Genomic DNA, 13,446 nt, shown 5'->3' with positions numbered 1-13,446 from the left:
GTGATTGCCTTTCCGTTGTCCTCATTATCAGAAATGTCCCATGATTCTACAGAAGTAGTACTTCGTTTTTTATGATTATTTGCTGTGATTTTGAATGCCACTCTTTTAGAATTTTCACAACTAGATTTTGCAACAGTTCCATTCAGCCAATGATATATTATCTGTTGATTAACAAGATTAGATCCAATGATTTCCCACATTGGTATCAGAAATTGTAATAAAAAGTTTTTTCAAAGTTTTATACACATAAAAGGTACAATTTCGTTTAATTATTTCACTCACCCATGTCATACCGACGATCCAAAATATAGTAAATCCTAATATGCAACTCATTATTCATTGAATGAGTATGTACAATGTGTAAATATTGTGTATTATTTGGTAATAATATTTTTCATTAAATTTATCTTGATATTTGCACTGCTGACGAGAGATTTCAAAATCGTTTGTTTCTAATAACTGCATGCTTTTTTTTAGCAGGATTTCAAGGACTAGATTGTTTTGGACCATGCATGTTTCCTCGGCGCATTGCTGTCACTGATATTCTGGAATGTGAGATAAGAGAAAAGAATTGTAGGTTTTATTCACAAACTCAAGAAATGATAAACCGCAAAAATGGAAAAACAATTTTTTATTCAATATGTACATTTTTAGGTCATTTTTAATTCTGATTTCAGGTATCTGTTGTGTCTTCTGTTTCCATCTCTACATTGTCATCTTCATTATCATCGTTATCATCTGTAGCAATTGGCATGTATCCTTCACTCTTGACAAATACCCCAAGAGGCGTTAACTTGAATGTTGCTAATACCTTGCCAATGAGTTTCTGTAAGAAGGTACAAAAATAATGCTCCATACTGAATTCAGTAAATTGGTACTTTGTAAAGTATACATGTAATTCCATGAGAAATCTTTTGTGAGATGCATGGGTGGATTTCAGTTTTTCTCAAATTTTGTATTGGATTTCATTCATGGAAAATTGAGGGAACTAGCATTAAAATTCCAGAAGAGCAAATTGAAAAAAAAAAGAGTACATAACCGAAGCCCTTGAGCTTTTTATAATGGAATTATCTATATACTTGAAAACATCTGCTAAACAAATACAAATGTTGTACCAGTATTCTGGCTTGTTCTGGAGTGAGTGTCTGGCCCTTTTTGCAAACTTCGTGATCCTTGAGCAATGTTACAACTCCCTTTTGAAGTGATGTGGGAAGTCCCAACTGCCTCAAATGTGGTTCTATACTGTGCGCAAACTCTGGCATCGGTCCCTCAGGTATTGTTATTGTCTCATTTGCGACAAAACCTGAGCGTGCATAATCCTCTTCACCATATTGTTCCATCCAGTCCAAGACCTGTCCCAAATAAAAAAACCTTTAAAAATACTGAAATAATTATATGATATATTTGCTTAATTCATTTACATGTTTGTATATTGCCATTTTCATTAATCAAGTACCTCATCCTTAGGTCTGTTGGTGAAGAGGAGCCCACACTGGCCTTTGAGAGCGGCAGATAATTTGTGTATTTCATCTTCGACTTCTTCCTCGGGAGATTTGCCCAAGCCAAGCGCCATGATTTTGTTTTTACCAAAAAAGAACCTGCTGTCCTTCCATTCAGCCCGGATGTCCTTAAGTTTGTTATTTCTCATGTTTTGAACGGAGAACAAAAAAATGCTGTTATACTTTGTTACACATTTACGGATGTCTTCGACGATCTGTTGTTTCAGAACCAGTCCCTTCTTGCTGGTCTTTGTAAGTGTGACTGAAAATTAAAACGAAAATTTATCATTTTTCAATAATTACAAGAACTTGTTAGTGTTAGAGAATTTTTTATAATTCCAAATGCAAAATCAGTTACGACTATCAAGCATGTATATATCAAGTTATAGGTTATGTGCAAATGATATCTGGACAACGGTTCAGATTTCACTTGTGCGATAGTGTTTGAGGTGATTTACGTACTTTTCTTGTCTCTTTTGGACTTCGGCATCTTTCACTTTCTGTTTTTTCAGACGGTCTGATTACTTTGAGGTACTATTTAAAAAACAAACCATGTGCTAGTAGCACCGGTTCGAATGTCACGCAGTAAACAGTCAGGAGGAAACGTGGACGCCATTTTGGTTACGTTGAATTCAACTTCACAATTAATTCATTTTTATTCAATTTGCAAGTGCATCGGTGAGGTATTGTGTATGTCAATAAAATTTTCGAAAATTACACAAGATGTTTATCGCACAAGGGTTGAAAACGGTGCGCGTATCGAATGAAGATAGGTTATGATCGATGGTAGGGGAAGTGTCTAATCGAACGTAGTCTAAAATGGCGGTTTCCGGCGGTGAGCGGCAGTGCACTCTGTGAGATCGTGTTAGACGGGAGTCGTTGAAATTCGCTGAAGCCTTGATTTTCCAGGCGACTTTCTGCATTCAAAAGGTGAGTTTTAACCAAAAATGTATCGAAACCGAATCCTCGCTAACCGGAGATTCCGTGCATACGATAGAAGTGTTAATTTTATGCTAAATGTGCGCAACGTCGTTTGCGGGCTGTGTGAACCCCGTAGCAACTAGAGATGATGGAAATTTTGGAAAGCGGCTTCCACATCGAATATACGAGCAGCCATACAGATACTGACGTCGTGCGCCTATCACTAGGATAATCGAGCCAGTCAGTAATGACGGCATTTTTGATATTCCGTGTCAAGTAGACGGGTTAAATCTTCCGGTTCGAGATCGTACCTAAAGAGTAAAGGCGATAGGCGTGAATGTAGCCGCGGAGGGTACGGCTCGAGTGACGCATTTAATAGGAGTGTCTCAGGCGCCAGGGGCGCCATTTTGCCATTTTGCCAGGTTGCCGGCGAAAAAAATGTCCAACTTTTTCACATGCATTTAACGTATCCCTGTCTGACAGTGCTCGGGCATTTCACCGTTTATCGACTGTCAGACTATCATTAACCACGTGCTACCGCCGTTCAATACCCGCATGTCAAACTGTCATATTTTACTCTTACTATGAGCGATCATTTTTTAAGAATTTAGCTCCTTATATGGTCATGAGAAATCGGAGATGTCCTTCTTCTATTTCCCTCTTTCTCGCCAACCGCTCGCACTTTTTTCTCCAATCCTCGATTCGTATCCTCGGATTTTTAAATCTTAGTAATAAACGGTGTACCATCGTTGTCGTTTCGTCATACCTACTGTGCAATTATCCGCAGCCACACGTAGTTGTAGCTTGGTAGAAGTACGTCGCATACTTGACCGTGACAAACGCCTACGACTAGGCACGCCCTTTCTCTCATCCAGGTGGATCGCCTTATTACGTACTTTAATATCTCAATCCGGTCTTCAAACCTCCAACAGGCCTTGTTTCCCTTTCTTTCCAAACTGAACTTCATTTTTAGTTCAACTTTTACGATCATGTAACAGGAAAAAGTTTTAACGATCACACGGAAGGATATAGAATGAAAACTGCGACTAAATTAGTTCTCGTCAATTATGTCTACTGTGTCGGTAAATCTTACCGTGAGTTTACCTGTGCGAGACTGATCAATAACAAATGGGAACTAATTAGCCCCGCTGTTATTGAAATCGATGGATTGGAATAGATATTATCCGCATCGCTACATGTGACTTATATTCTCGTTGTAAATTCACAAATATGCGGCATTAAATCAATGTTCACTTACATGTCGCACCAAAGATCTATCGGATTCCTGGCAGATCAATCTTTGGCACAGGTCAACGTACGTACAGCACATTGTAACAAACAACGGTCAAAGAAATTCTTTGTTAGCTTCATAGACGTTTAATTTTTATTTTATTTTTTTTATTCTCTCTATCCTCTCCAAGCGCACGCACCTGATTCTGGTTGGTTCGAATTTATTTGGTCAGAGAATCTATTCTCAATTACATGACGGTGGATAAATCTATTAAAGCAAGGCCACACGTCGTTCACGTGGGTGCATGCATTATGTGTCGTACGTAGTGTGACCCACGTCTGCCGTGTACCTACGCCGCGATTTATCTAGCATATCTAGGCAGGTCGAAAGCCTTTGCCTATAAGCAGATGGCGTCTCAAGATTTTTATGATTTTCGTGATTTTCATGCACATTTATTTTACAAATGTATCTCTTTCTTGTTTTTTTGCGTTATCATTTCTGCACGCATTCGGCCGAGTTCGGCGTTGTTGCATGCTCACTTAGATCCGTCGCTGCCGAGATAATCCGTATGGAAATTACTACTATCAGCCGTGACGTCACGTGCCAGAGAGGATGATGCGATACGTTAATTTATATCAAGCGTAATGCCTGCTAGTGTAGAAAATAGTAAATGTGGTTTGTGCAACCCGCCGGCGATTTGTAAAACCTGCGGGGTGCAATGATTCGCATGCAATGCGCGAACTCCGCGTAGATGTATGTGTCTTATTCACGACTACGCGAAAGCTGTTTCGAACATATCAATATGTCACATCCGGTTTTATAATATAGATGCATTCATATTAGGCTCGGCGCGAATATCTCGACGAGTTTCTCAACCAGGTTGTTACGCACACGCGCACTCACATACGTGCATAATATAAGGCAATTGCCATGGGTAATGACTAAAGTTTCTCTTTACACACTTCCTTTCTTTCCTCTCGTTGTTTGTTTCTCTGTGCGTACACTGGGCACGTTGTATTCGTCATATTTGAGTTACTATTCCTCTTCGTCGTTACATTCCCGGTAGATGCAAATAATTCTTTAACGCTCGAAGTTGAAATCACTTTTTTCGTACTTGCGTAAAGATGCTGTAATTTCAAAAAATTTTACACAACTAGCTAATGTCTGAAATCGCTACGATATATTTATTTACCGTAACCATCGTTCCTGCTACTTATATGATTCTATGTAGGTATGTATATTATATGAAACGCAAAATCTGTGCTATAACGGTCAGCAAAATCTTGTTACGGGTTGATACTTCCGGTTCATATCGCGTGACAGTGACAGATATCTTATGGCGGTGGCGAAAATCTCTTTTTCTTTATACGGAATTTAACGCATATGCAGATGATCGCGGAATGAAAAATTCAATTCATATCTTAACCGCGTCAAATTTGATTAAATATACTTATACATATAATATCATTAGCTGATGAACTACGTCAGATTTATGCGTTCTCGACTCCGTCAGCGGTAGGAAAACGGAGCAATCCTATAAATTTTCCGTTTTTTATATTAACATACGTCACTGGATGTGAAAGAATTTTCCCTCGCAAAAGTTCACATTAGAGATCAGATGTTTTTTTCTATTGCTTACTTCCCTTTATTTACTCCCCTCCCAAAAAATAAAGGTTCGGATACGAATAATTTGCACCATACCTTACATAAATATACATACATACATACCTACATTTTATACGTATAGTGCAGTGTGTATTTAGCCAATAGCGAATCGAATTGGATTTGAACATCGTGTCATTTCTCGTATTCCCAAATTAAGAATTTGGGTTCGGTGCTGTAATATCAGCAACGAGTTACATATGCGCATAACACGCATAGTGCGATGGACAGCGTGCGTTGAACCGCATGCTGCGTCCGTTTCATTGAGTATAAAATATATTACATGTACATTTTTTTTTTCTTTAGTACGCTCATTATATCAAACCAAACATCATCGCGTTGGGCACACATTTCACAAAAGGAGAGAAAACGTCAGTACAAACTATTCATTCTAAAAGAATACATATAGTTTATGTATTAACTATGTCAGAAAAAATAATTGTGCGTCAGAATCGTTCCACTTATATGCATGTGTATATGAATATATATACATACATTTTTATATATACCTATAACAGAATAGTTTTCATACCATTGTTGAATCTTGAACACAAAATGCGCTGTAATCTGAAGAAGAGGAATGAAAAAATAAATTACCAATTAAATACGGTGTTTACAAAACTGCCAGTTATTTTTTTTTTCAACCGTTTTTACATATTCCTATATTACAATATATGTATGCGTATAGTTTCGCGGAGATGAAAATACTCACTACATCGTAATATCGTTCGATCCTCGGATGTACGTGTGTTCTCAGTATATGTAGACTCACTACAAATACATTATAATATACGTTGCTTAATTCACATACACGCATACACATACCCAACGATAATAATTCGCATCTGGCGAATAACGAAAAAGAAACTTCGAACCCGTCAAAGAACAAAATCGATGACAAGAATCTGATCCATCGTTAATTACACAATTGCAATGCAAAAAATCGCTCACACCTGCAATGTGATATGATATAATATAGTTGTTAGTAGAATAACGAAAATAATACGACAATCAGTTATTGAACTACGTATTTAATCAACGAATATCGAAAGCCCGACAGGTGATGCGTATAATAATTGACCGTGTAACGATCTGATTAGTGAGCTTTGGGGGGGGGGGATCCTTCAGGCCGCAAAATTGTAATCATTGTCATTAATTTTTGGCAATGGAACGCGTGCGTTGCTACTTAGCGATTACGTTCCTCTGTCGTCTTCTATCCCGCGTAATAGAAGTAATAGACGCTACGCGTGAATTGTAAACAGGCTTACGATTAGCCTAGGTACTTGACCATGTACACCTAGACGCATCGTTTTACCTAACCAACAACCCCGGGTTTGACCACATGCTTCTCTTCTTTGGGTGACGCGTGGTAAATGTGTACCGTGTTGACATCACTGGCTATTCCAAGCCACTGACGCATTATTCTCTCTTTCTCTCTCTCTCTCTCTCTCTCTTCTCTGCTGCTAGGCATGACGATGCGTTGTGTATATAGCTACCTATTACACCTATGCGTGACATACGCACGCTTTGCACACACATATGTATCGGTACGCATAGTTAACACCGCCGTACGCATCTCCTTCCCTTTTAAAAGTACCACGGTGCACTTGGCAAATGTGGACGTAAACGTACGGCGTGAGTTACACTGCACCGAAACAATTATAATGTACATACCTAATTAATTATCCTTATTCTGCGCAATTTCAGTCAATATTGGAGCTTTTTTAATTTACTCACGATAAATGTTTAATAAGACTGACAACAACTGTACGTAATATCGTGTTTTTTTGTATCGGGTCCAGTGTTATATGTATGTGGATTGGTTTACCTTTTATTTCATTCATTATTTTTCTTCCATATTGCGACGCATCCAGTTGCTGCTCGAGTATATATTTCTTTTTTTCAATCCTGTTGCTATGATTTGCACAGGTGTCGAGCGCCAGGATTAATTTATTATACCACAAGTCGTAAAGCCTCTGTCTACGTTGTACATCATTATAATATGCGACAGAAGTGACGGTGATGTGTATATATATATGCATGCATATGTTGTGTATAAAGGAGGTATGCGGTGAACGACGCACGCTTTTCTTACCTCTATAAATAATACCTTGCAAATGACAACATCGCTGACGATGAGAGCGAAAATTTTTCTCATATAATTTCTTTTTAGATATGATGTATTATTATACATACACGCTCACCTGTACAATTCGTTACAATTAAACGCGTGAGACAAAAATAGAGAAGGAAAGAAAAAGATAGGTAAAAGGTCAAATCTAAGATAATATTTATTTGATTGATATTGCATACTAATTTATTGAATACGAATTTGAATAAAAAATATGAATTTGCTTTTTTGTTGGAATGCAGCTGCGTCTGTAATTCGTTTTTCGAAAAATATATGATTATTACACACGCACACGCGCGCGCACACTGGATAAACTTTGAAACATTTTTCCCGTTTATGATACCTTTTTACTCTTTATTCTTATTATAAATAATAACCATATATGTTTCCTGGTAACGTTTATCAAGGCATGTCCCTTCATTATAACTTTTCTTGTTCTTATAATTTGAAATTAACGAATAACATTTGCGGAGTGGTTGGTAAATGTACGTTTTTTCTGCTTTAACTTTTTTTTTCTCATCTATACGTAATAAAATATTCCATTCAGTTTAGCGTGAATAAATACGATCAAAGGCCTTCTAAAAAAATTATATTTCTTGAACTGAGATATAATATATACCTTGAACGTAAATAATTTTAGATGAAAAAAAAACAGGCGAAACTTCTCTCGATAATTTTATTGAAACAATAAACTTCAAAGCATTTCAGCAAACTCGTTTATTAATTAATAATGTGCATGTACATCCTGAAGTGTTTATTCAACAACATTTTACCCGGGAGTGTTCCGCCGTCCCTCGGGAGACGATGAAGTATGTACGGTTTGTGTGTATGTGTGTGTGTGTGTGTGTGATGAGCAACCTGTAGCCTACAATACGAACCATTTGAGGATAAGGTCGAGAGGTGTTTTAGGACTATTTATACAGGGTACTATAAGACTTGAACTCTCCAGTGCGGCGATAGTCATGCCAGACAGGGGAGAAAAGCGGTGAAACGGGAAACATCATGTCGGAGAGTCTGGGGAAATTATTTCCTCGTGTAAATTAATCTTATACATCAGAAAAGAACGCCCATTTTTCGGTCATCATTCTTGTCACCGGGCTTTTTAGCATATTAGATTTTTATTAAAAGAGAAAAAGAAGAAGATGAAACACGGGAAAGCTTTTAGACTTTAGATAGGAACATTCGCAATGTCTGCGGCTAAATGGATTTTTTTTTTTTTTTCATTTTTCTTTACAACAGAGTCGGTTAGGTATTTCACATATCTCATCGCCATCCTATATATAGCAGCAAATGCACTACTAGTTCAATTGTACAGCGGTTGCAAAAATATAGTTTATTTTTTTTTTTTTACTTCTTCGCTCTGGAACAAAAGGAACGTGTGCTCCACACGGGCTATGCATTATAGATTTTTAGCAATATCCAATGTATGAATTGAAATTGGCAATAGATGTACGTACGGCAACTATATATCTATATATTACAGGTGCATTTATAGAGTAGCGGTAGCGTATGTGTGTACATAAAAGATGAGGACGCAAAGATACGCCGCGTTGTCCATCGAGGTGTTGTAATAAATATTTGTCCTATGTTGAAGCGAAGCTATTTTTAGTGTAGCAATTTTCACTGTTGCAGTTGAGCATTTATTCGTTGCATGGATTATTATGCATTCGCATTGCACGAAAGAATAGAATAAAATTTTTCTTTCAACCGCCGCACTTGCAGTTCCTTCCATTTTCGAAATTGAAACATTTTACCAGTGTCGATCTTTATTATTCGGGCGTTGGAGAAAAAAATTGAACAGCTAAAAGTTATTGCTGTGAAATAGTATAATAGTATTGGGTTTGATTCGATAAATTGTAAGAAAATTGTCGGTAAAAATTAATGCTGCGGACGGTTTGTCCGTGTATAATATTTTTGGATCTGATATTAATTGCGGACGAGCTAATCGGTGTTGAAAAACAAAGACAAGATTTACGCTTACACACCGCGAAGTACGCCGACTTTTTTTTCTCTCTCTCGTTTTTAATTTTGGCGGGGAGCTTGTGCTTCTTTCTTTTGCCGAGAATGGTTTTTCACGTACGCTGCACGGTTCGGGTCTCGTAGAAAGTCGTTCATGAGCGATAGATAACGACAATGCGAGCGAATAGTATGTCACGAAATGAAAATATACCTGCTTATTGTTAGTATATCGTATGATTATAGCCTCGTACTCATTAACGGGATTGGGTTCATATTAATCTTCCAGCTTATAAAACATACAGCGCGACGTTATATGTATTGTAAAAAAAAGTTATTTCATTCCATTTGAAACTTTGAAAAAAGTATGTCATAATTGGGTGGATGTTATTCGTGAATTTAATAGTATGTTATTCAATTTCAACTTTCTTTCATATGGAAGTGTGACGACAAAAATGGGACTCTATACGTGTACCCAAAAGAAAAAATTCTCAGTGTGTACAGTAAGAAAATATTTCTGCATGCAAATACAAGTGATGGAAAAAATTTTCTCCTTACGTTTATTCTAATTGAAAAACGTTGTTCATTAATTCACTTCTATATTCATGCTACAACTTACATGCGTATGTATCACCAATCAGTGTAAATAAGTGATACTGCAAAGTTTGAATTTTCGCCAGCATTCCTAATTTTTATTCCTTTATTTCTGTAAGCTGGTCGACAAAAAATCTGCTTTTGCTAGTGAATAAATAATAATCAAATCTCAATTTCATCCGCACGGATCACCTACTTTTCTCATTTGTAAAAGTTACTTCTGTATACATGTACTATATACCGTATGTACTCCCTTGATACACTTTGAGCTCGTGGGATTAAGATCGACTTACATTGGAACTTTGCGTGTAACGTATAGATTGGCGTCGGATAAATTTTATAAATTTCTAGAAGAGTGATTTAATGTTGCGGTTACTTTCAGATAAATTCACCTTTGCATTTACACGTATACCTATGCATAATAATATATGTATACATACTGTTTTAAAAAGTTTCCTCATCAAAAAAACGTCGCGTTTCTGGCACGAGTTCTGATTACATTTTCGCAATATAGGTATCTACTTATATACGGGTATTATATTTTTTCTCGTGTTTTATACACGTTCGGTGTATGAAAAGACAGAGATTTTTCCACTAATTAACCCCGCGAGATTAAAACGACGATCCGCCTTAAATATCTTGAATAAAATCCTCGAGCTTTGACCGTTAAAGAGAATACAAAATTAGTGTTCCTTTATTACGCGGACCAGAGAACCTAGCGAACGAGGCCTTTGAATTTGTTCTACGCTTTCATGCAACATTATAGAGATATATATTGCACCTGCAGCATATGTTCACCAATTTATGCCTGCCCAGGTCACAGTAATTATTTATCATCATTATCTTTATCTTACATTATTCCTTTTTTCTTTGATGAAGCCTTTTGTACACACCCTGTACCTTGCTATTCCTAGTTGCAGTATTTTAATGTACATAAAAAAATGTCGCAGGGCAATTTGGTATGTACACGACATGTTATACAAATGCCGGAATATGTTAAATCGCGTTGTAATTCGTTAGTCGTCATGATTGTACAAAATCTTACGTAATTATATCAATTTTCCAAGAATTGAGATGTGGGTGCCGGTTCGAAAAACTGAAAGCAGATTTTTATCTACATTCTCGATTTTACACCCTGGAGAAATTTGAACACAAACACGACTAAACATTTTGTAAATCCATCACCGCGAGTTAGAGAAACTATATTGATGCGCATCGTTGTATTCTGTCCGTTTATAAAAATATTGAAAACCTATAAATATATTACACAATAAGCACGTATCGAAATCGACATTATTTTAGTTTGAGTTTATTTGAATATAACTTCATTCAGCAGCTTCTATGTCTCGCCAGCTATAACTGGGAACTGAATCTGTCGGCTCGTCATCATTGTCAGACGGGTTTCTATACAGGTAGTGGCGATAAAGGAATCCTCGACTCCTTTTCAGCTGCGCTGCTTTGTGTCTGGACATTATTCAATCGATTAATTACCCAAGTAAATATAATTTTGGATATTCTCGGTCCCCTTATAGTAGATTACTCGATAATTATACACAATATAGGGGCGTTCAAAATTCACTTTCAAACAATGTCGCATTTTTTTCGTGATTTGAGAAAAATAAAAATTCGTACGCGCGATGATAATTATTCTTTTCCCTGCAGCAAGAAATCTTGGGAGAATAATCGCACAAGCAAACTAACGTACCAAATTTTCATATATGGAACGATGTTGAAGTTTGTAAAACGAACGAAACATTAAAGAACAACTAAAGGAACTAAGATTTCGAAATATGAGTAAGTCTTGTTTTATTACCGTTTACTGAATTTCAAACAATTCGAAAGTTCCGAAATAACGATTTTTCCTCATCATTATTCGGTACGATAACGCTACTAACTTCAACAATGATTATATGCACCCTATTTTTGACCATATAACGAGACTGAGGATAGCGGATAAAATTATCTAGCTCATAAATTAACAATTCTTCACTTCCAGTTTATTTTTATCAATCAATTTTACATCTTTCGAGGAAATTTCGAGGGTGCGGGGTACCGTCATGCTGAAGATGGAGAGAACGGCGATTGATGGGGGTGGTGGAGGTGGTGGAGGTGGTGGAGGTGGAGGGTAAGCTCTGCTGCAGGGGCTGCGCGCGCACCGGTGGATCAATATTTTACTTCACCCTCGCCAAAATGCGCTTCTTTCGTACTCTCGACTTGTACACGCACCCTCAACGTCTGACACACACGCATTTACACACCTATCGTCGTTACGATCGAGCAGATATATTTCGACGTATTAAATTCCCCGTGCACCCCTGTCATAATCGTCATCGTCATTGACGTCATTAACCACACGTACACGCTATTCGATCATTCTCTCTCTCTCTCTCTCTCTCTCTCTCTCTCTCTCTCTCTCTCTCCATTCCTGGATTCGCCACACCTATCTTTGTTTTTTCGCATAAGTAAGTGACTCTTGTTAACCGCCAAGCTGGGTAAAAGTTACTTAATTCAATAAATATTTCCTTCCTTTCTCGCTGTCGAGATGCGCGCAGATTGTGCGTAAACAAACGTCATAAGACTGTTCGAGAGATTTTTGAACTCCGTAATTTTGTCATTATGCAGCAATGACGGTTTGCGGAAAAGGAATAAATTTTGCGGTCAACGATTCCCCGCTAACTTATAATACGTATATTATGGTTCGGATGTTGCAGAAGCAGCAGATTTCTTGTTAACCGACGGTTTGAGTTTGTACCAAGTTTATAGGCTGCTATGTACGGATCGAAACTTATGCATGATCGATGATTTCATGTACCGCGAATCACTGTAACATATGAATATTATCCTTCTTGAGTGACTTGGAATTTTCGAAATCCTTATCCTCGTCAAGAGATTTTTCCTTCCTTTTTGTGCAACTTTTGATACCGAATTTTTTATGACGGTCTCACATGTAACAGGCATTTTTCCCCAATATCGCTTACCTCAAATAAGCAAGCAGTTCTTTATTATATTCTCTATTCCTTTCAGTCATACGTGATCCGTTAAGTAAAATGAAAGTACCTCGTTATCGCAGCGAACATGTCCGATGAATTTTTCGTCACCGTGTTAGAATTCAATTTATTTATCGTCATTGTCGCACAAGTTCTTATCCGTTACGTAATCAAGCAATAAAATGTGACCAAGTGGATTTAGTAGGGCTCATTGTCAGTGTCAGGAGGCAGCTCGCTGAGTATAATAGCAAGGGAACGCTGTATCTTCTTTGACCTTAATCTGTCCGATCCGATATATTACGAAGTATAAGTTCACGGCGAGTGTGTAAGTCTAAGGCCAGTGGCATGTCACTCTTATGGAGGTAGTGTGTCACTTTCTCCGTGACTCTCGAATATCACCGCCCAACGAATTTTATACAACGCGTATAATCGTAACGTGTATTACAAGTGTGAAAGACACATGTA

General features: G+C 37.4%; 2 protein-coding genes across 6 annotated transcripts in view; one reads left to right on the top strand and one right to left on the bottom strand.

Moving 5' to 3' along the window:
- Positions 1-614: 614 nt before the first annotated feature.
- Positions 615-2,168, bottom strand: LOC124176400 (mRNA turnover protein 4 homolog). Its single transcript, XM_046557643.1, has 4 exons — positions 1,962-2,168; positions 1,457-1,761; positions 1,116-1,352; positions 615-826 (listed from the first exon to the last, which is right to left on the bottom strand). Exons 1-4 carry the CDS (start codon positions 1,987-1,989, stop codon positions 674-676), a joined length of 723 nt encoding a protein of 240 aa, XP_046413599.1. The 5' UTR covers positions 1,990-2,168; the 3' UTR covers positions 615-673.
- Positions 2,169-2,289: 121 nt separating this feature from the next.
- The window catches only part of LOC124176399 (14-3-3 protein zeta), a 28,918-nt gene continuing 17,761 nt past the window's right edge, over positions 2,290-13,446 (top strand). The window contains exon 1 of one of the 5 annotated variants that reach the window (XM_046557639.1): positions 2,290-2,429. The gene's annotated coding sequence lies outside the window, so the exon portion shown is untranslated. The remainder of the gene's footprint in view (positions 2,430-13,446) is intronic. The other 4 variants (XM_046557642.1, XM_046557637.1, XM_046557640.1 and 1 more) reach the window with 4 other exon arrangements.

Source organism: Neodiprion fabricii, chromosome 2 (assembly GCF_021155785.1).
Source record: "Neodiprion fabricii isolate iyNeoFabr1 chromosome 2, iyNeoFabr1.1, whole genome shotgun sequence".
Classification (NCBI taxonomy): domain Eukaryota; kingdom Metazoa; phylum Arthropoda; class Insecta; order Hymenoptera; family Diprionidae; genus Neodiprion; species Neodiprion fabricii.
This window is presented reverse-complemented; position numbering and strand designations above follow the sequence as displayed.

Excerpts from the sequence above, each read along its gene's own strand:
- LOC124176400 (XM_046557643.1), bottom strand. The coding sequence starts at position 1,989 with ATGCCGAAGTCCAAAAGAGACAAGAAAA. Across the intron at positions 1,762-1,961 it reads GTCCAAAAGAGACAAGAAAA|TCACACTTACAAAGACCAGC; the intron begins GTACGTAAATCA and ends TTTAATTTTCAG. Across the intron at positions 1,353-1,456 it reads CCAACAGACCTAAGGATGAG|GTCTTGGACTGGATGGAACA; the intron begins GTACTTGATTAA and ends TATTTGGGACAG.